Source organism: Mytilus edulis, chromosome 2, assembly GCF_963676685.1.
Source record: "Mytilus edulis chromosome 2, xbMytEdul2.2, whole genome shotgun sequence".
Lineage (NCBI taxonomy): Eukaryota > Metazoa > Mollusca > Bivalvia > Mytilida > Mytilidae > Mytilus > Mytilus edulis.
Window position 1 is genome coordinate 83,628,349 of NC_092345.1, and position 23,730 is coordinate 83,652,078.

General features: G+C 32.4%; 1 protein-coding gene across 2 annotated transcripts in view; it reads right to left on the bottom strand.

Moving 5' to 3' along the window:
• Positions 1-428: 428 nt before the first annotated feature.
• The window catches only part of LOC139510321 (integrin alpha-4-like), a 63,087-nt gene continuing 39,785 nt past the window's right edge, over positions 429-23,730 (bottom strand). Inside the window, exons 6-21 of one of the 2 annotated variants that reach the window (XM_071296835.1) lie at positions 23,533-23,619; positions 23,241-23,332; positions 22,514-22,573; positions 21,696-21,836; positions 21,411-21,516; positions 16,852-17,037; positions 16,073-16,300; positions 12,962-13,119; positions 11,811-11,939; positions 11,095-11,567; positions 9,963-10,137; positions 8,836-8,946; positions 8,081-8,203; positions 6,520-6,627; positions 3,618-3,746; positions 429-2,895 (exon numbers count right to left, since the gene is read on the bottom strand). In XM_071296835.1, the coding sequence (XP_071152936.1) occupies positions 2,566-2,895; positions 3,618-3,746; positions 6,520-6,627; positions 8,081-8,203; positions 8,836-8,946; positions 9,963-10,137; positions 11,095-11,567; positions 11,811-11,939; positions 12,962-13,119; positions 16,073-16,300; positions 16,852-17,037; positions 21,411-21,516; positions 21,696-21,836; positions 22,514-22,573; positions 23,241-23,332; positions 23,533-23,619 (2,636 nt within the window). In that variant the 3' untranslated portion in view covers positions 429-2,565. The remainder of the gene's footprint in view (positions 2,896-3,617; positions 3,747-6,519; positions 6,628-8,080; positions 8,204-8,835; positions 8,947-9,962; positions 10,138-11,094; positions 11,568-11,810; positions 11,940-12,961; positions 13,120-16,072; positions 16,301-16,851; positions 17,038-21,410; positions 21,517-21,695; positions 21,837-22,513; positions 22,574-23,240; positions 23,333-23,532; positions 23,620-23,730) is intronic. The other variant, XR_011661872.1, reaches the window with a different exon arrangement.

Below are 23,730 nucleotides of genomic sequence, written 5' to 3' on the forward strand. Positions count from 1 at the left end.
AAATAGTCGTTTTTTACTGACTTATTTATCATGAAAATGTCTGATTTTGTTCCCTAGCGTGCTTCTTTAGTTTTTACTTTAAGTTCTTCTTAAAGAGTTCAGTTTTATTGAAAATTGATTTCCTTATACAGGTAAGAAATTACACATAAAAATGTGTAATCAAGAATACATTCTGTACACTTACTAGTATAATATGTTTTGACTTGAAGAGAACAAAGACGCCTGACAATAGCAATTTGTAATGAAACTGAAACCTTCGAAGGCATCAATTTAAAAAAAGTGTGTACATCATATTTATCAAGCTCATATTAGAGTTAAATGAAATATTAGATTTTGATTTCAAAACCGTGAGTAAAAGTGGGTAATAGTAAAGCATTTTTTTTTAATATTACTTTTAATATAAACGGTTACAATAAAAAGAAACATACCATTATTATCTTCAACGGTCTTGTGTAAGTTTCATTTTTCGGTTCACAAGTTTCTGTACTAGCTTTCGGGTATGTCCATTTGGATCATATCCATTGGTATGTTGTCGTGCCTCACGTTTACTCCTGCCTTTTCCGCTATGTCCAACATGGATGAATTTATGTTGGTCCATGCTATACAAATCACTCTCATCGCAGTACTCAGCTATAAAAACGTTCGACATCTTCTTATTTTGACGAGCCTTTGTGTTCTGAATAGTACTGCCCCAGACAGCTGTATTTGTATACACACCAATGAGTCACGTGGTTTTATGTTTACGTCCTTAATGTAGACGTAATCACACTATTTTTAGTATCAAAACAAACATCTGTTACCTTACCTGTAAATTAAATGAGGCCCAATTGTGGGGACAGTATATCAAAATTAATATTACCGACTTTTAACGAATTATTTCGTTACGTGAAAAGTTTTCTTGTGTCATTTTAATGAGACGATTAGTTAGCAGCTAAGATTATTGAATGCAGTCATAATGCAATCATGTTTCCGTTTAGTTGTATACCTCAATATTATGACTATTAAGTACTGTATCATTGTTCACGTTGTATGTTACATATTTTGAAAGTCTAGAACCTTCAAACTATTGAACCATTTAAAGTATGACTCATATAATAGAACATCTGACACTAGAATGATATTAGTACAATAAAATTATGAGTACACTAATAAAATATTTTACCTATATGAAAATAAATAATTAGAAAGAAGGTGATTAATCTTACATTATTTTTTTATCCTTTTGTGTACGTTTGCTTAGTTAATAATTATGATATCATGACAATCTGTTATGTCTGACGCACGGGAACTCCGCCTTCATTTAACTCGATCGTAGACTCCTATAACCAAAAAATTACATTTAAGCATACACTTAAGCATTGTTAAGCAAGTTAACGGACACACATTAAGTTGAAAGATATCTTCTAATTAGTGTTATAACAACCCTTTGCTTAAAGAATCCGACCTTCTCATATTTATTTAGTCTTTTTAGCTTTTTCAGATTCGAGCGTCACAATGAGCCTTTTGTAGACGAAATTCGCATTTGGTGAAAATACAAAATTTCAATCCTGGTATCTTTGATGAGTTTCTTTACAACTCATGGGTCGATTGCACTGCTGGTGTAGTATTTATCAGCGAAAGGTATCACCAACCCAGTAATTAACACTTCTGTGCTGACATAACTTGTTATCATAATGATAAATTGATATAAGAAGATGTGGTATGAATGCCAATGAGACTCTCAAAGTCACAATTTATAAAAAAAAAAAATATAGGTCAAATAAGGTCTTCAACACGGAGCCTTGGCTCAAAACGACCAGCAAGCTAAAAGACAAATAACTAGTGTAAAATAATTTAAACGGAAATTGACTGTTTACAAAACTTTGAATTTTGACATGCAAATGCTTTTTATACCTAAGGAAAAGATTACCTTCCCTGTATTGACAAAACTTTTAGGAATTTTTGGTCCTTAATGCTCTTCAACTTCATACTTAATTTGGCCTTTTTAACTTTTTTTATTCGAGCGTCACTGATGAGTCTTTTGTAGACGAAACGCGCGTTTGGCGCAAATTCAAATTTTAATTCTGGTAGTTCTGATGAGTTTATCTATAGTATGCATAAACAATGTTTTCATTCCATTTGTTTTATTGAGATTTTTTTCTGTTAAAAGGGCGATTATCCAATTTGAGCAATATCCTATTGCCTATGACCGATACTTTTTAAGCGTTTCTAAAAAAAAAGGGTTTTCGAGATGTACATGTTTAATGCAAATTTTGAGAGTTTCTCGCAAAAAAATATTCTTTACGTTTTATATTGTATAATATACCTAACAGTGTACATTAGCCGTAAAATTCACCACTGTTTCGACTGAAATTACTATACACATGTTTTTTTGTAACGGTATACACCGCATGCAGTTTAGATTGTTATATTTAATATCTAATATTAAGCATACATTTATATACATATCATTAGCAACTTCACATTAAAATGTATTTGAACAGAATTGAACAAAAAGTTTATCTGTTTTTGGGGAGTTGACATTTTATGAACACATTGTATGACGGGTGGTATCTTAAACTCAATTCACTTTACAAAAACTCTTTGTTTTCTAGTTTTAATTGGCTCCAAGTATCCTGATTCATCTGACATATCAGAGGAGATGCTTGAAATGTCTTCATCAGAAGGGCCTGATACAGAACCATTAGAATTAGAATAAGGAATAAGCACATGTGTTTCGTCGTCGTCAACATTCGATGAGAAACAGGCATTGTTAATAGTATGTCTATTTCGTCTGTGAAAGTGTTGTAAAGACCTATTTAAGTCTTGATTTTCATTAGCCTCAGCTATTCTTAATCTCCAGTTCGCTTTCCTAAGTTGTAATTCTTCGTTTTCTAATCGCCGGAAAAATCCAACCTTAAATATATACAAGAATGGTATGTATGCAGAGAGAACTTATTATTTTTGTAAGTAGGCTTGCTTACATCCACTTTATTTGAACTTTAGTGGATAGTGGTCTCATTAGCAGTCATTCCACATCTTTGCATATTTATATTGACAAACATTCTTGCTTATGTTTCAGATCTTAGCATTCAATTCCTTTTTGAAAATGTACTCTAAACTTCTTAAGATTAACCTGAAATGCAGCCAAAATAGCATGTGGTTCATTGGGTGTCATTAATTACCGCATTAATCTATGTTGTGTCTTGTGTACTTTTATTTGTCTGATTGTCTTTTTTAGCCATGGCGTTTTCTTTTAATCTATCTATGAGTTTGAATTTTCCGCTGGTATCTTTTGTCCCTCTTTTTCACACATTCACACATATATTAAATTTATAAATATATACATTTAATGCTTAGAAAGTCAACATAACAAGATTATATCTGATTCTGTACTTCCTGTCCGATAATTTGAAAATAGACGCATGTTGCAATTTCGTCCACCAAACACTTGCTAAAGGAATGGATATCATGAACGAATTGCATATGGACCGACTATCAACATAAAACAATGTAATCAAGGCACAGTCTATATATTGTTAATCATCTTGTTTCAGTATCACTGAACTGAATGGGATGTGTAGGGCTACACAAACATATGTTTCACTTAAAGTTTTGCTTTTAAATCTATCATTTACCTTAAACATGAACAGACTAATTATCAAAAAGAAAACAATTCCACCAGCACCACTGATAATTATAATCCACACTTGTATATCTCTCACTTCTTCATAATTCATATCAACGTTAAAAATATCAATTATAACCTATAAAAAAAAAAAAAAAATTATGTATATAGTAGAATATATTATTGTGCTGTTTTCTGCTCTTTGTCGGGTTGTTTTCTCTACGCCACATCCCCAGTTTCAATTCTAAATTAAATTAATATTTTACCCCAAAAAAAGCATCTTTATACATAGAACAAACATGTAGCTGAGTAAAACTCTCGATCCTTCCCCTCTTTATTTCGAATAAGGTGCATGAAACAGCATATGTAATTGGGAGATTATACAGTAAAATCTCTTCAATCTTCAATAAGGTATAACCCACGTACAATCAAAACAATGATACAAAGAAGCTACCAGTTACTGAAGCAATCTCAAAGTATTTAACTTATTTTATGCAGTCACAGTATCCTCAACTCTTATGAGGGTCATTTTACTTCAGAGTGAAGTTCATGCTGCAATTAATCAGAACAGGGTGACATTATATTGTGCAATGTCCAAATTACATTTGAAATGAATCATTTATGCAGAAAAAAACAACATTTAGTATTGCTTCAAACTATGAATAAAATTGAGAATGGAAATGGGGAATGTGTCAAAGAGACAACAACCCGACCAAATAAAAAATAACAGCAGAGGGTCACCAACAGGTCTTCAATGTAGCGAGAAATTCCCGCACCCGGAGGCGTCCTTCAACTGGCCCCTAAACAAATGTATACTAGTCCAGTGATAATGAACGTCATACTAATTTCCAAATTGTACACAAGAAACTAAAATTATCATACAAAAAAATAGACACAGTGTGTGATTGATCAACATCAGTTAATACTTTTATCAATATGTTAGTAAAAAGAACGTTGTATGACAATTTATATTGTCTACTAGTATTTGATAAACTTATCTACATTCTGATAAAATTTCTTATATTTGACCTGTTTATCTATATCTCTGATGTAAATATATTTAGTAATAACACCATTTAGTAAGTTACACATCAAATATGAGATCGTCACAATGATTCATAATTGAACAAGAATGTGTCCACAGTACACGGATGCCCCACTCGCACTATCATTTCCTATGTTTAGTGGACCGTGAAATTAGGATAAATTCTCTAATTTGGCATTGAAATTAGAATGATCTTATCAAAGGGAACATGTATACTAAGTTTCAAGTTGATTGGACTTCTACTTTATCAAAAACTACATTGACCAAAAACTTTAACCTGAAATTTGCACAATCATTTTCTATGTTCAGTGAACCGTAAAATTGGGGTCAAAACTCTAATTTGGCATTTAAATTAGAAAGATCATATCATAGGGCACATGTATACTAAGTTTCAAGTTGATTGGACTTCAACTTCATCAAAAACTACCTTGACCAAAAACTTTAACCTGAAGCGGGACAGACGGACGAACGAACGGACGAACGGTACGACGAACGGATGGACGAACGGACGCACAGACCAGAAAACATAATGCCCCTCTACTATCGTAGGTGGGGCATAAAAACTAACAATCAGTTTAATTGAAGTCCGGAGCTGGCATGTCTGTTTACTGCTAGTAGTCTGATGTTATTTATGTATTATTGTCATTTTGTTTATTTTCTTTGGTTACATCTTCTGACATCAGACTCTGACTTCTCTTGAACTGAAGTTTAATGTGCGTATTGTTATGCGTTTACTTTTCTGCATTGGCTAGAGGTATAGGGGAGGGTTGAGATCTCACAAACATGTTTAACCCCGCCGCATTTTTGCGCGCCTGTCCCAAGTCAGGAGCCTCTGGCCTTTGTTAGTCTTGTATTATTTTAACTTTTAGTTTCTTGTGTACAATTTGGAGTTTAGTATGGTGTTCATTATCACTGAAAAATGTATATATTTGTTTAGGGGCCAGCTGAAGGACGACTTCGGGTGCGAGAATTTATCGTTGCATTGAAGACCTGTTGGTGACCTTCTGCTGTTGTCTGCTCTATGGTCGGGTTTTTGTCTCCTTGGCACATTCCCCATTTACATTCTCAATTTTAAATTGACAATAAGTATTATTTCTGAAGAATACCATGTGGTCAAACAAAACAAAACTTATTATTTTTTTGTTGTCAAGCCTCATTGATTCGAGCGTCACTGATGAGTCTTTTGTAGACAAAACGCGCGTATGGCGTAATAAAAAATTTAGCCCTGGTATCTATGATGAGTTTATTTGCTATACATATAAACTTCAGTAATGACACTATGCTACTCTTTGAGGTTGCAATGTCTTTTTTTTAAGTGTAGCAGTGGTATAACACATGTTGTAGAGCTTAGGTTTCTGGTTATTCATGGTAACGGATTCCGTGAATTTATATTAATATTTCGATCAAAACCAATGTTCAGCTATTCTAACGCTCTTGTTATTATTAGACGTTTAGGTATTTGTAATTATATCGTTACATTAGTAATACAATTGTATATATGATGTTGTTTTGACATGTCATACTTTGATGATTGAAGTGCCAGAAACGCCACTGGTCCTACAATTGCCTCGTTGTAAAGTACTTTTATAAAGAATAAAATGAAAACAAAACATGTAATAACTGCAACATATAATCAACAGACAATTTTTTAAACAAAAACATTTCTAGTTGATTAGAATGGATATTGGATGAAGATCTAGTATCAAGTTTATCAAGTTTCATATGTTTATCAATCCACCTTTACCATGGTGATAGACAATTTTCTCAAAACAATCTGTGGCTACGAGTCTTTGTTTTTATAAATTACACATTTGTATACACATTGCATTTGTCAATTGTTTTAAAATTGTTTTGAAATATGACGTACCTTTGACCTTTGACTTGATTTTGTGAAAAGTATGACTTCATCCCAATCTTTTTCACCGGTTTTATTTCTATAAACAGAAGTCGACTGAAGTTTCACATGTCTCAGTTTCTAATTTAATGAAATAAATATATATAAAACAGTAATTTGAATGCTACACTTAAATTTAATTTTAGTTACTAGTATTATCATATGCAGGTACATATTTAAATATTATTTCAGCATAAAATGTAGAAATGGTCATCCTCGATAGTTTATCTTTATCTTGAGGAAAAACACACAATATAATCATTTACAATTTATAACAATTTAATAATTGAATTGGGGTCTTCTGGTTTCAATGGAGCCGATTTTTCACATGGTTGAAAATATGTGAAATTTTAAACAGATGGAAAAGGGCTTCAATTGACAGGAAAGGTATATATGACTCGATGATGCATATATCTATTAAATTGAAAAAGGAAATCGCAATGAATATGTAAATACATATTGTTATATACTAAACACCATTCTCATTTCGGAAATGAATAAAATCTACAAATATTATCTCTGCCATGAAAACTGTAAGAAAGCATGTCGTTTCGTTCAATTCACAACCGTTCCATGAGCCATTTCGGACCCATTCATATTAGCCTATAGAAATTGAATGTTAAACTACATTATGTAGCTTTCATGACGTCCACAGAAAACATATTACTACGTTTACCTACTACATAGAGTATTTTTAAAAAAAGAATGTATACTTTACAAGTCAGGAATATGACAGTTGTTGTCCATTCGTTTTTGATGTGTTTTGTTATTTGATTTTGTCATGTGATTAGGGATTTTCCAATGTGATTTTCCTCTGAGTTCAGTATTTTTGTGATTTTACTTTTTACTAAATATATAAACAATATGCATTTAATTTCAACCTATTTGATAGAATGAATGACTTTTTAACATATATTCCACACAACGGCGGAATATTGCAACGCTAAAAATGTATCTTCTGAATTCGCTGTTTCAGAATATATTGCAATCTGTACAATCAAAATGCATAGAGAAGAAAACATTTTACTAACTAAAATGTCCAGTCTAATCAATGAATGTCTACTTCGTGACAATTCATGCAGGTTATTCCAAAGAAAAAGATCACTTCCAATACCAAGATCATAGTTTTCCGTACACCTGTACTATGAAGTTCATAATTCATTCTATCTGAAACATTTTACTCACCCTTCTAAATTCAAACAGGATAATTCTGTAGTCTTTTTTTCATAAGTTGAACAATGTGAAAAACAGGAATATTCTATAGAACTACATTAATGTTGCGCATAGAAATAGTTTGATGAAGAACACCTTATTGTAGGACTAATACTATGTCAGGAATATGACAGTTGTTTTCCATTCGCTTGATGCGTTTGAACTTTCGATTTTGCCATTTGTTGAGGGACTTTTTTTCTTTTTTAATTTTCCTAGGAAGTATTTCTGTTAATTTACTTTTTGCTAGCTGATTGGCCTAAATTGAGCATTTGTCTTTTACAGTATTCATTAGTACGAACCTTTATCCCAAATAGATAATTACCTGAAAAGTATTACCATGAACAGAAAGTAGCATATTTATGTTCAGTGTTACTGATCTGCGTGGTCCGATGTTTCGGAATTTGCACACAATGTTTGTACAGTAGGAGTGTACACCATTGCAAATCTGAAAATAATAATTTAGAACTAGAAATATTCAGAATGTACAGTTTTTGGCACAACTGGTTTAAATCGAATCAACAATATTATAGCATCGATATATCTATAACCTCAGAAAAGGAAAACATCATCGACTGAAAATATCATTGAACAACATCGGAAACTAAAATAGCAAACTAACATTAACTACGCTAAACCATTTAGGGAAAATAAAGCAGACAAAGCGTTAATCAGCAGGGAGCATTATCAAACCAACTGATCATTGAACAGCAAAACAAAATAGAGTATCGAACCAGAACATTCGTCGACATTTTGCAATTGTGAAAAAATGTTAAACCTTCTGTTAGCATAAGTAACATCAATATTTGAAAGTATATGAAAAAATGTCTTTAAAGTAGTACAAAATCATGCAATGAACAAAGCACAATTTTTTGCTTTGAAACTAGCACAAAATCCAGTCTTAAAAGAAGCACAAAATGATGTCTTGAAAGCAGCACAAAAATATGTGAATAAAGTAGCACGAAATCATTCTCTGAAAGTAGCACGCGGCAAGCACTTGCATGGATTTGTGTTTGTTAGATTTTAGAGCTGACTCAATCATATAACTAAGAGTTACAATGGAAGGTTTAACTGTCTTACAAGCTGAATATTTCGTTCTTCATTAATCTTGTCAATCAATGCACTATCGATTTCACCTCGCTTCTTAAGGGTACATATGTACTTTGAAGTATCTTTTGGGTTCGATTCAATCTACAATATAAAATATGGCGATGAGGTAATATTGCCAAGGTAATTAACAAGGAAGTAAACAGTTACAGGTTACGGTACACCCTAAAAAAATAAAACTATTATAATCCCTTATAGAAGGCTACTAATGTCATCGAGATGACATGCGTGAATATCAAAATGGAAAATTAACGGCCTGGTTTATGATATGACAAAGAACGAACAACAAACGATGAACACTGGCGACCACAGGATACTCGACAGGTTTCGCTAGCTATAACACAAGGTTCAATCCACCATTTTTATACATAAGGAAACGCATGTACCAAGTCGGAATGTGACTGTTGTTTTCCATTTGTTTGATGTGTTTGAACTTCTTATATTGCAGTTTTATAAAGGACTTTCCGTTTTGAGTTTCCCTTGGAGCTCGGTATTTTTGTAATTTTACTTTTTACAGGTAAATGACTGGTGACAAGTACGTGGTATGGTTCAACAGCCATTAACACCCCACAACCTCAAACAGCGGTGTTAACACGTCAAAAGAAGAAAATATACATCCAACACCCAAATTCAACTAATATATAAACATTGTAGTTCAAGATTAAATTGTCAATCAGTACATCTCCATTTGATTTATTGTAACAACGTCATATGCCATATATTAGAAATATAAATATCGGCAAGATGCATACTAAAACAAATTATCATAATATTAACAGTAAAAGTAATTATGTCAATTTATGCGATTGCACTTTTGATTTTGCAATTTGATTAAAGACTTTCCGTTTTGAATTTGCCTCAGAATTCGGTATTTTTGTTAATTTTTTTTTGTCAATATTAAGCATTTTTCACCAAAACAAACCTACCTTGAATTTTTAAATGTTAATCAATACTTTAAAATAAGAAGGCCTGTTGTTTTTGAAAGAAAAATGTATGTTCTGCATTATTCGTGTCATTCTTGGATATCAACCTATTTGGTTTAAATCAACTACATGAGTAAAATATATTCTTATAATTATTAACTATTACTTTAAACTTACCATCAATCCATTCATGTCCAACACCCCAGGTAGCTCGGGGTAACTTATCAACATGCTGCTGTTATCAAGTGAAGATGGTCCTTCGTTGAAAATGATGTAACTAAACACAATCTTACGTTCTGTCTTAATACTTTCATTTTGGAATTTCAAAATCACCTCATCTGGACTCCCTTTACTAAAATGAAAAAGATGTTCACAAACCCCCTTACTCTGTGAAGTAATATAAATCATGCTATATATACTTGGAATTGCACAAAAGAGCATTGTTGTCATCATGCCTAGTTTTGTATCTGCGAAATCATTTTTAGGATTTATATTCTTCAAATCCTCAGTCAATTATTATGAGTATATAAACGTTAACGATGATAGTATGCACGCGGAGTTAAATACAGTCTAAGGTGAAACAAGAAATTGACCAAAAACTGTAAAATAATCGAACACGTTTTGAGGCATATATTAAGTGGAAGTTGTTGTCCAATACATCTTCTTTTATATTATTTCTTACAATGTATTTATACATGTACCATATACAAATCACAAACCGAGTCACTACAATTGACAGATATGAAAATGAATGGACGTTATGTCAATTTGCAGGAATTTCTATCACAGGAGTAGATCACCGTAGCAGTATTCGGTTTAACCTTTCGGAATTTTGGGTCCTCCATGCTCTTCAATTATATTTGGCCTTTTTTACTCTTTTGAATCGGGCGTCACTGATGAGTTTGTGTTGCATAATTTTAATCCCTGTACTTATGATGAGTTTATTTGTATTAACCAAAGAGCTCCATAGCAAATACTCAAAACATTAATTAGAACAACAGATCACACAACCATAACCAACCGTCCGGTCCTCCTCGTCACAATAATGGACATTCGAAATGTTACTTACTCAATGTTACTTGATTTTTAGTCACACAAGCTTAATATAGTGGTACGCTTTTGGTCATCGTAAATAAATTGTATACCCAATCTATGTCTGTAAAATGATTTTGAGGTACGACATATAAATATATATTACAGTTTTTGAATATTCAAAATTTACCTACCCAATGTTAAATGAGATCAAGATACTAAACATGTGTACAGGGAAAAGAATATTGCGTGGTTTGACATTTTAAGTTTTACTTACCCAATAACTGTTACATGAGATCTAGAAACTACCGGTAAAAATAATGTTACATTATTGGATACTCTACTACTACTGTGTGAACTGATCAAGAACTCTACGCTATCCTCCAATAACCCGTTTCCAACGTAAAATTCAAAAATAGCAGATGTATTGTAATTTCGTTCCGTACTAATTCTACTACTAATGATAAACTTTGAAATATTGTCTTCAATGTCACATGGCAAACTACGATTGGTCCAGTAATGAAAGCTTTTCACAAAAGATAATGTTTTTGAGTATTGAATATTGATACTGACATCACTTGGTGTTGTTTTAATATCATCCATATTTAGTACCGTAACTATAACGAACACATTAACTGGTTTTCCTACAGTATATACAGTTTTGTTTTCATTCTGAATTTCCATTGCAGCCTTGATTAATATATTCTCGTAACACTTATTGTCATCTGTGCATTTTTGCTTCAATTCAACCTACAATAATCATTGCATAATCATCATTTTTTTCGCCAATCTTTAATTTTCTCAAGCTGCTTTACTTTTGAAATTTATATAAAAAATATAACACATTTTCTTTCGTACACTTCTTTTTGCAGGTATTTGGTTCTTTAATTCGTATAGATCGCCTATCTTTTTGACTTCATGGAAAAATAAAACAATTTTAAAATTTTATTCATATGTCATGTTTCAAACAGAGAAATAATAATGTTAACATACCCTTGTTTTGCGTATATTGGTAATTTCTGGTTGCTTTTTCTTCCCGTTGAATTTTAATAAAGTGACTTTTCGACCTCTTAAGTGGTAATCTAGTTCAATCCATACATCTTCATTCAATTCGTCATTGAACTACAATGATAAGGAATCATTAAATTTAAAAGTATAATAGTTTAGTGTTAACACGGAGTAAAAAGGTGTTTGGTCTTAAACAAAGTATTACACGATCGCTGATATATATCATGTTTACCTCTTACCACTGGTTTATATATAAATATATATATGTGTATATCTGTGTATACTGTCTGTTGCAAATCACAATTTATCCAAAGCAAGTTGCATTTGAAAAAAAACTCAGCATAGATACCAGGACTAAATTTTGTATATACGCCAGACGCGAACTTACAGTTTTTCGAATAATTGACTTTCTTTTTTTCTTATTAAATGTTATTTACATGTGAAGTAAGGATAGTAAGAAATCAACCAACCAATAAAAAAACAAAACAGATGTATACAATTCAATATAGGGATTGCAATGACAGATTTTTTTTATGAAATATGATCAGCTGTATCCCCGGCGTAGACAAAATGAGCTTCTTTTCTGACTCATCGTCGAATGCGTAATTACTATGAGCAACACGCCAGATGCCACTAATTGAGCATGCGCTGCTTAGCACTCACCAATACTTGAGTTCAATTCAGTTTTGGTGGGGTTTGTCTTAGTCACTTTGTCTCGACTTACAAGTTTTAAATGTTCCCTTGGTTTCTTTTGTCTAATCTTTTAATAATATATTTATTACTTGAGAGGGTAGCAAATATTAGGATGATACAGTAACACAGAGAATGGTTTTTTATAATAAGAATCCTGTATCATTTATACATTACAGACTTTCTGAAAGTTAGTTTATTCATTTTAAAATGATAAAATTATATTATCCTGTAGTCATTTATACTCCAATCATGAACGATTTTGACCACTGGACAAATATCACATGTAAAACCTCATCATAAATATCAGGTTTATAATTTGTTAAATTATCAAATCAGAATCTTAGTTTGTCCTTATCTTCTACATTTTTCTCTAGTTTTTTTTCCCCCGATTTTCTTTTAACACGTTCGTTGGAATTGCTGTTATAAAAGATGAAGATAATTACCTGTATATATATTGTAGTATTTTCACATGCTCGTCTGTTGACATAAATCCTAAGCTTCCCAGTGAAAGTTGTGAGTTTTATCAAATTTTTGCTTTTGTTATAGCCAAAAATTCTGGAATTATTTCTAGTTGAATCAAATACAACCTGATATTTTACAACTGTAAAAGAAACCACAAAAGTTGAATATACATTAGTAATCAAATTACTGTTAACCGATTTGACTCGGAGACTCAGATCTGATTTACTTCATGCTATAAAGTAATTCAAGATTACAAAACTTTTTTAATAAACAATTAACAATGTCAAGACTCGTTACAATGTATCGGCATTTTTTGTGCATTTTCCGCCGTATAATTAACCATCAAGGTCGAGTTGAAATGCTCATGAATACAGCTTCAAATTAAGTTTTAAAATAAACTCATCATAGATACCAGGATTAAATTTTGTATTTACGCCAGACACGCGTTTTGTCTACAAAAGACTCATCAGTGAAACTCGAATCCCAAAAAGGCAAAATAAAGTACGAAGTTCATATCTTGACTTACATCTAGAAATTGACAAGGAGGGTCGCTTGAAAACAAAACTTTACGACAAAAGAGATGATTTCAGCTTTCCAATTGGGAACTTTCCATTTCTAAATAGCAACATTCCAGTAGCACCTGCGTACGGTGTATATATCTCCCAATAGATACGATATTCCCGTGCTTGCATTTCCTATCATGATTTTCTTGATAGAGAGTTGTTACTTACAAGGAAGCTATTAAATCAAGAGTTCCAAATGGTGAAGTTGGAATCATCTCTTCGTAAATTTTACGGACGCCATCACGAGTTGGTTGGCCGTTATGGAATAACCGTTTCATAAATGATATCGGATATGTTCCTTATGTCGTAACTACAATCCCCTTCCCTTTCATAAATGTGACCTACCGAATTAGACTATTTACCGTATTTGTTATCTCATAAGCAACACGACGGGTGCCACATGTAAAGTAGGATCTGCTTACCCTTCCAGAGCACCTGAGATCACCCCTAGTTTTGGATGGGGTTTGTGTTGTTTATTCTTTAGTTTTCTATGTTGTGTCATGTGTACTATTGTTTGTCTGTTTGTCGTTTTTTTCGTTTTAAGCCATGACGTTGTCTGTTTATTTTCGATTGATGAGTTTGACTGTCCCTCTGGTATCTTTCGTCCCTCTTTTGAAGAGCATTGAGGACCAAAATTCCTAAAAGTTTTTCCAAATACATCTAAGGTAATTTATTCCTGAGGTAGAAAAGCCTTAGTATTTCATAAGTTCAAAAGTTTTGTAAACAGTTAATTTATAAATATGACCATATCAATGCTGACTACTGGGCCAGTGATACCCTCGGGATATTAAAACTCCATCAGCAGTGGCATCGACCCAGTGGTTGTAAATAAACTCATCATAGATATCAGGATTAAATTTTGTATTTACGCCAGACGCCCGTTTCTTCAAATAAAGGTTAAGTATTAAATTACAAGTAAAAAACACATCCGCGATGTTTTTTGATTATTTTGAAAAAAAATTTAACCAAACTGACTGCTAATAATGTTTCATAATTCCGCTTATAAGTTTTAAATAAAGAAAAATATTTAATGTTCTTTTAAGTAATAAATAACCATCCACCAAACACCGGATAATCAAACGTGAAACAAACTCATTTGCAAATCGTTGCAATCATCAATGGACCTAGCTCAGAACTAAAGCTCAACTTTAGAATGTCTAATCAATCCATATTTTAATAGTTCAAAAGGATCAACTATCGTGAAAACACAAAACGAAAAAGAAATTTAAGAGACGACAAAAACGAAAACGAATGAAAAAGAGGCCCTTAATTGGTTTATGACGTTTTGTAACTCAAAATCCCATGTTTTAATGATTGTTTAATCTCATATATCTTGGTAAACTTAAAATGAAAGAAACGATCGAAAGTAAAAGGTCTGCTTCAAATCTTAATGTTTGTCTCGATGTTGCATAATGGACGAATTCAGACAGAATCTATCACAAAGTGATGATTTTATATTTCAAATTGCCCACTTTTCATTTTCAGCCGTTACATACTCACTGCTCCGTCGTATGGCGTTTACATAGCCAAGTTCATACATTATACAAACATTGCTCCAACAAACTAAAACCACGGATTGGTTGACAGGAACGATGTGTCGATGTCTCAACTCACTTACGACAAGTCTTCGTGGTTTTAGATCGTAAAATGTAAATATAATTGCATGGAACGGTATTTGACCGAGTGTGTCTTTTTTCCCGATTGTGACATGTTCGCATGGCGGTTTACGTATGCATGCCACGAGACGCAACCGGTATTGTTCCTTCGGATTAACTGCCACTCCCAAACTCCCCGGCAGTTCCAGTTCCGATCCGCATACGGGCCCGAATACTACTCTACACTAATGATGGAGTAAAGGAAAACAGTTCCGGAACGGAAACGATCACTGTCCGGAGTTTGTGCCACTCCCTCAAATTCTGCAACCTTGATTTGTTTCTTTTTTATCGATTTACGAGATTTGAACAAAAGTAAACTACTGTCGTCTTTATTAGATACAGATATGTAAAATGTGTAGTAATATTTATCTGTTCTTTTTTTTTAAGTTGTGTGCCTAAATTTTTATGAGACCCTATACTTTACATGTCCATCGTTTCACTTAAGATACCTCCCTGAAAGGTATTAAATAAAACTAATTTATCACAAAACTGCAACACCATAAAGCAAAATCACAAAATAAAACTGAAATCCGAGGAAAATTAAAAAAGGCAAGTCACTGATCAAATGGCAAAATCAAAAGCTCAAACACATCAAACGAATGGATAATAACTGTCATATTCCTGACTTGGTACAGGCATTTTTCTATGTAGAAAATGGTGGCTTAAACCTGGTTTTTAAAGCTAGCTAATTACCTCTCACTTGTATGACAGTCGCATCAAATCCATTATATTGACAAATATGTGTGACCAAAACAAACAGACATATTAGGTATGTGATGATTATCAGTACATCCAATCGCATTAATATACTTATTAATTCTACTTAATTTTCATCTTTTATCTTCATTTTGCTGTTATAGTCTATTTTACTTACTAACATTGGTCGGTGAGTTCGGTCTGTCGCTTTTGAACAATAAACAGTATATCAAGTTTCCCTGTAGAAGAGTTTGGTTGGTACAGTTTGGTTGTAATTTATCATGAATGATACAGCCATTCACTGGTTGCAAATGTGTAACTTTTAATATTGTCTCCGACATGTCAATTAAAGGTGTTGACCACATGACAATTGCATGATCAGAATTGTAGGCACCGACTGCAATATCTGAAAGAAGGACTATTTCTGTAAATCAACTTAAAGATTTGTTTTTATCTTTGAATTGGATATTCGTGTAAGTTATCAATCGGACATGATAAATTCCTTGTGAATGAAGCCAACAAGATTTAAAATAATTAATTCATAAATAGTATCCAGAAAAAAAATAACTGGTAGTGGTTAGAAAAGGAATGACGACCAACACGCATGTACTTTTAGTTTTAAATCTTTGAACTTGACAGATAGTTAGAATTCTTTTTCGGATTTTAAATTCCCCCAATCCTTTCAATAAGATCTTTAAAATTCAAAAACAGAAAAGATAAAGGACACATTCGCAACTGTTTCATGCTCGATTTGGATTTCATGGTCTTTAAAACAAATATGGAAAAGGGACAGTTTAATGTATCGACATCTTCATAGAAAATAATACGGAACGGTCGATCATCACAGAAACGCTGGTAGCTGTAATAAAGTACTCTTGATTTACACTCTATGTGAATTTCTTACATTATTTAAAAAAATAAAAATGAGAATTCAAAATAAAAATTAAATTGTGATACCTGAATAATTATTTCTGTCGACATCATATGGCCTGGAAAATGATATACCAAATGTTCTTATTCCTGGATCTATCTCCATGGCTGTAATATGTTTTGTGAACTTGCTCCACAAACCTAATTTATAACCATTAAAGATATATATTGATCCTCTGCCTTCTTCTTCATAAGGTGCACCAACGACAATATCTGTAAACCAATCATATCTTAATTCAGGGTCAACATAATATGTCTTTTGATTGAGTTAAGCCATTTAAATTGATATTTTATAGTGTGTCTTTCTTCGTTGTGATGTTACACTATTGTTTCAGATAAGGGTGAAGGTTGGTACCTATCAAAACGTTTAAACCCGCTGCAATTGTTTGCACCTATCCTAAGTCAGGAATCTGATGTTCAGTAGTTGTCGTTTCTTGATGATGTTCATAAGTGTTTCTCGTTTCTCGTTTTCTATATAGATTAGACCGTTGGTTTTCCTGTTTGAATGGTTTTACACAAGTTATTTGTTGGGCACTTTATATCTTGCTGTTCGGAGTGAGCCAATGCTCGTGTTGAAGACCTGTTTGACATATAATGGTTTACTTTACTTTGTTATTTGGTCTTAATCATAGTACAATAGAAAGATATAAAAAGCATTTTATTGCGTTTATATATCAAACGTGTACCTATTCGAGGTACATATATAAACATAGGGAGTATATTGGGTTGATTATGTGTGCGATATTGAAACAATCTATAGCATATATACTTTGTTCCAGTATGAAATCTAAATGTTACCTCCCCTGCAAACATGGAAAAATGGGAATACTTTATATGAACTGATGATAGGTTCTCAATAGAAGCGTTTTTGTAGAAAACGATTAAGCAAAAGTTTTAAATAATATCAGAATTGTCATAAAATGTCGTTATTTGCTTTACAAAACGATAAAAACATCTTAATTATGAATTTTGTGAAAACATCATTGGATTTTTGCTATGGGAATAAATCCTTACGTACCAACCTCAATTTATAAATCTACTGGTCAAATACAACATTGACACCCTCAACTCTCCATATACATGTGTAGCTAGTCGAGAGAATTTCAGGAAAAAGGTGTCAACAAAATCGATTAATAAGCAGCTAAGATTAATACTTGTAAAATAAGAGTCACTGGACAAATTCAAATGGAGCTCAGAGCTAAATGAAGTTGTCCAGGCAAGAAAAAAGACCATTAACAACTTTTCCTAGCATAAGCTGACAGGAGATCGGATGGTTCAATTACAAAAACATGATTTAATCAAACAGAAAAATTACCGCAATAAAGAAGACAGAAACAGCCAAAATTATTTTACATCAAGCAATAACACATTATATTATTTAAAGTCATATGAAACGAGTGACCGGTGAAAAATAATGTTATTCCAATTCTTGAACCAATGCATACATACATCATCAACTTATTCTTCTGTGCACGATTTTATCATTTTTTTCGCATAAATTTCGTATAATCGTCCTTTTTTTCAATAGGTCAGTGTTGTTGTGAACATATGGCAGGTAATTAAAGTTCGTGTTTTGAAGCCGAAGTTTAACGATTGCCATCCGTTTGTCAACAATTAACAAACACGCATGGATATTGAGCACGTGTTTAACATGTACAAAATCAGATAATAGCTTATTTCAGTGACAGATCCATGCATATTGCGATCACCAGATTTTTACGAGGAGGGTCACTTAAGGTCACTTTGCAAACAGAAAATATGTCCGGCGAATAGCTTGCTGGAAGCAAGCAATTAAAACAAGAGGCTCTCAAGAGCCTGAATCGCTCACCTGAATTTTTTTGGTTTAATCTCTCATCAATGATTATTTTGGCTTTTCAATTTATTTAAATGTTCTTTGAATCGTCCTATTTTCTTCAAAAGCAAAAAAAAATCATTTTCTCCTATGTTCTATTTTAGCCATAGGAGCTATGTTTCTTGACATACAAGGAAATGAAATATAAAATTTATACTAGATACTCTGAAACTCTGAAACTCATTTAGCATAAGTTTTGCTGAAATTGATACAGCAGTTTCATAAGAGAAGATTTTTTAAAGTAAGTCAACATGGTGAACAAATTGTGAAAAAAGTCTTTAAAGGGCAATAACTCCTAAAGAGGTCAATTGACAATTTTGGTCAAATTGACTTATTTGTAGATCTTACTTTGCTGATCATATTTGCTGTTTACAGTTTATCTTTATCTATAATAATATTCAAGATAATGACCAAAAACTGCAAAATTTCCTTAAAATTACCAATTAAGTGGCAGCAACCCAACAATTGGATGTTTGATTCATCTGAAAATTTCAGGGCTGATAGATATTGACCTAATGAACATTTTTACTCCATGTCAGATTTGCTCTTAATGCTTTCGTTTTTGAGATATAAGCCAAAAACTGCATTTGACCCCTATGTTCTATTTTAAGTAACGGCGGCCATGTTTTTTGACGGATCAAAAATCAAAGCACACACTTTGTGCAGGATAATCTAAGGAACAACCATGCTAAGTTTTAACCAAATCCATTCAGTAGTTTCAGAGGAGAAGATTTTTTAAAGTTAGCAAATATGATGAACAAATTGTGAAAAATTGTCATTAAAGGACAATAACCCCTTAAGGGGTCAATTGACAATTTTGGTCAAATTAACTTATTTGTAGATCTTACTTTGCTGATCTTTTTTGCTGTTTACAGTTTATCTTTATCTATAATAATATTCAAGATAATGACCAAAAACTGCAAAATTTCCTTAAAATTACCAATTAAGTGGCAGCAACCCAACAATGGTTTGTTTGATTCATCTGAAAATTTCAGGGCTGATAGATCTTGACCTAATGAACATTTTTACTCCATGTCAGATTTGCTCTAAATGCTTTCGTTTTTGAGATATAAGCCAAAAACTGCACTTGACCCCTATGTTCTATTTTAAGTAACGGCGGCCATGTTTTTTGACGGATCAAAAATCAAAGCACACACTTTGTGCAGGATAATCTAAGGAACAATCATGCTAAGTTTTAACCAAATCCATTCAGTAGTTTCAGAGGAGAAGATTTTTTAAAGTTAGCAAATATGATGAACAAATTGTGAAAAATTGTCATTAAAGGACAATAACCCCTTAAGGGGTCAATTGACAATTTTGGTCATATTAACTTATTTGTAGATCTTACTTTGCTGATCTTTTTTGCTGTTTACAGTTTATCTTTATCTATAATAATATTCAAGATAATGACCAAAAACTGCAAAATTTCCTTAAAATTACCAATTAAGTGGCAGCAACCCAACAATGGTTTGTTTGATTCATCTGAAAATTTCAGGGCTGATAGATCTTGACCTAATGAACATTTTTACCCCATGTCAGATTTGCTCTAAATGCTTTCGTTTTTGAGATATAAGCCAAAAACTGCATTTGCCCCCTATGTTCTATTTTAAGTAACGGCGGCCATGTTTTTTGACGGATCAAAAATTGAAGCGCACATTTTGTGCAGGATATACTAAGGAACAATCATGTTAAGTTTCATTCAAATCCATTCAGTAGTTTCAGAGGAGAAGATGTTTGAAAAATTGTTAACGACGACAGACGACGACGACGACGACGGACGCCAAGTGATGAGAAAAGCTCACATGGCCTTTTAGGCCAGGTGAGCTAAAAAAGTTAACTTCTTCTGAATGTGAACAAATTAAAAAAATTCTCCAGAAAAAAGTATATGTACACAAGTTTAAAAATGAAAACTATCCATTTTGTTATAAGGTTTTATATGACTTTAAAAAGAATTAAAAAAAAACAGTGATGAGTTTATTACTGCATTTTTTAATAATATCGACATTTTTTTTAATAACCAGAACTTCAGTCATGTTGAGGAATATCTGGTTCTACGAAAGGGTTTGCAAATCGGGTCTTGCATACTGCTGGAATGGAAGTTTATCTTTAATGATTACATATTTATTTGTATTAGTAAACATTCACCTAAAATTTGTGATAAAAAATCCGTTTTGTGCAATGCATTAGGAATCTAATGAAAATAAACAAAATATCAAACAAGAATGTGTCCATAGTGCACGGATGCCCCACTCGCAATATCATTTTCCATGTTCAGTGGACCGTGAAATTGTGGTCAAAACTTTAATTTGACATTAAGATTAGAAAGATCATATCATAGGGAACAAAAAGTTACATGTGTACTAAGTTTCAAGTTGATTGGACTTCAACTTCATCAAAAACTACCTTGACCAGAAACTTTAACCTGAACTTCGCACTATCATTGTCTATGTTCAGTGGACCATGAAATGGGGTCAAAACTTTAATTTGGAATTAAAATTAGAAAGATCTTATCATTGGAAACATGTGTACTAAGTTTAAAGTTGATTGGACTTCAACTTCATCAAAAACTACCTTGACCAAAAACTTTAACCTGAAGGGGACGAACGGACGAACAGACGAACGAACGAACAGACGGACGGACGCACAGACCAAAAAACATAATGCCTCTCTACTATCGTAGGTGGGGCATAAAAACTATTAATCATTACACAAGTAACGATTTGTCATTACAAACCTTCAAATCCATCCTTATCCAGATCACCAATGTTAGAGATTGTTGCTCCAAATCTGGCATACGATTTATCAAGACCCTTGAGAACTGATGCCTTTCTGAAACCGAGCTAAATATGATAAAAATATACTATTATATATAATCATATTTCATGTCATTCTAATTAAACTAGTTTAACATTCAATGCCATGCAATATCATATGTACGAAAACATTTGCTGTGTCAACTTGAATATCATGTGGATCATTATTTAGTGACTAGACAAATACATAGAATTTCATTACTTGCCAACCCATGAGATTTAAACACAAAAACTCTGCCTTCTTCTGGGCTCTTATCTGCAAACATCGGAGCCCCTACTACAAGGTAGTCTAGTTTGTCCCCTTCTATATTTAAACTGCATAAAGCTGCTCCAAAATAGCTACCTGTCTGAAAAACAATAATAAATGCATTCTAACTTGTTGTATAAGAAAACTACGACAATATGAATAAGCAAACTTGTTATAAGTGCCTATGAGACGACTCTCCAAACAAGTGACAATGTGTCAACAGTAAACAATTATAAGTCATTGCATGAAGTCCCATAAATAGAAAGTCTAAATACATTACAATATAAAATAAGGGAGATAATGGTATATGTTAATGAGACTGCAAACCAAAGATTCAAACAAACTCTTAGTAACGATGTTGCCCTGTAATCCAGTCAAGGGGAGTATGAACATACGACCAATGGTTCAACTATTTTATTTTTATAAAACAATATATTTAGATGTTGTAATCATTTATAAATCTTAATATGCCAGTGAATATGAATTATTCAGTGATAAGACCAACAGGCAAATCCTCCCAACATGAGTTGTGCTGACTTTTCATAAAATCACTATATCTAACTTGTATTAATAATAGTTTTGTTCCCAAATTTTAGCTTTCGGAGGCCTTTTTGGCGTTCAAATTGTTCTTATATGTAGTTAGATGATCATTTAAGATTCAAATCATTGTATATATTCTTCACCTGTTTTCCATGTTATATCTATTTGGAGGAGACGTTAGGAAGTGGTGTCTTATCCGTTTATCCTTTTTGGGCAATAAAATATGTTTTAACTAACCTGTGTTCCAACAACGGATGATAACGGACCAACTGTAGATTCGCTGGTATACAGCAATACCTGAAAGAAAAATTAAATTATTCATGTTTAATTGCTGACTTCTGTGTTCCTTTGTGGTATTACAGATAATAATGTTCTAATTATGTTTTCATTAATCTTAATATCGTCCCCGTGTATTATAGATTCGACCAAGTTTTATCATTATAACGTACCGGTATGTATCACACAAAGCTGTAAATTTTACCAAATTGATAGAATCCATATGTTGTGTAGTAGGGTCCAATTGATGTATATCCCACACAGTATATGTGTACGTTAAGGATATACGCTACTCTTGTTTTTGACTTTCTGTCTTATGCTCGGAATCATCTAATTATGTCAATGCAGTGCTATTTTGTCTGTTTACCCCTACTTTTTGTCATAATTCTATACCATATAGTTTTAAAAGTCATTCTTGAAAATCTTATAAACTAAAGTCCTTACTTTATAAAAAACAATGACACGGACATTTCATTTTTTTTAAGTAACTTAATTTACATACTTTCAATGTATGTGGGTATTTTAAAAAGCTTGTTATTTTGAAATAGATGCGCGAGCATTCTTAACGGAGAAACACGTTTAACACGTTTATATCGTGACGTACATGGACGTAAAGTATAGTTGTAATTTTGAATCATTGTTTTTGCTGAAAAAAAATAGAGTATTGACAGTTGGAGTAACAGCTTACCTTTCCAGTGTTATATTTACCACCTCTAGGGGCTCCTACTGCTATACTAAATTTGTTTCTACTAACAAATTTCCCCGTCGTTATTGAATATCCTAGAGAAAAAAAAAGAAAACTTAAAGAGTTTATCACATCATTTTTGTCGTCAATAATTAAACAGTGCTACCCAGGTCATTGATAAGTTATGGGTAATATTCCAAGATCTAATATTTTGGCTTAACCATTGTTTTATTTTATACAATGAAAATCGTATACTTTTCCCTTCTTTACTTTATATGAATATTTCTTGACTTACCGTTATAACCATTCATAGATTCTTTTATCGATGGTTCTATGTATCTTACGTTGTTTTCTCCTGATACCGTTTCTATTACAACACCCCCTGCAAAGGACAAATTCTTTATCACTACTGTAGAGATATATAATTACCTTAAACACCCATGAGGATATGACATTGTCTGAATGTTATTCTTGTCGCTTTTCACACAGTGTT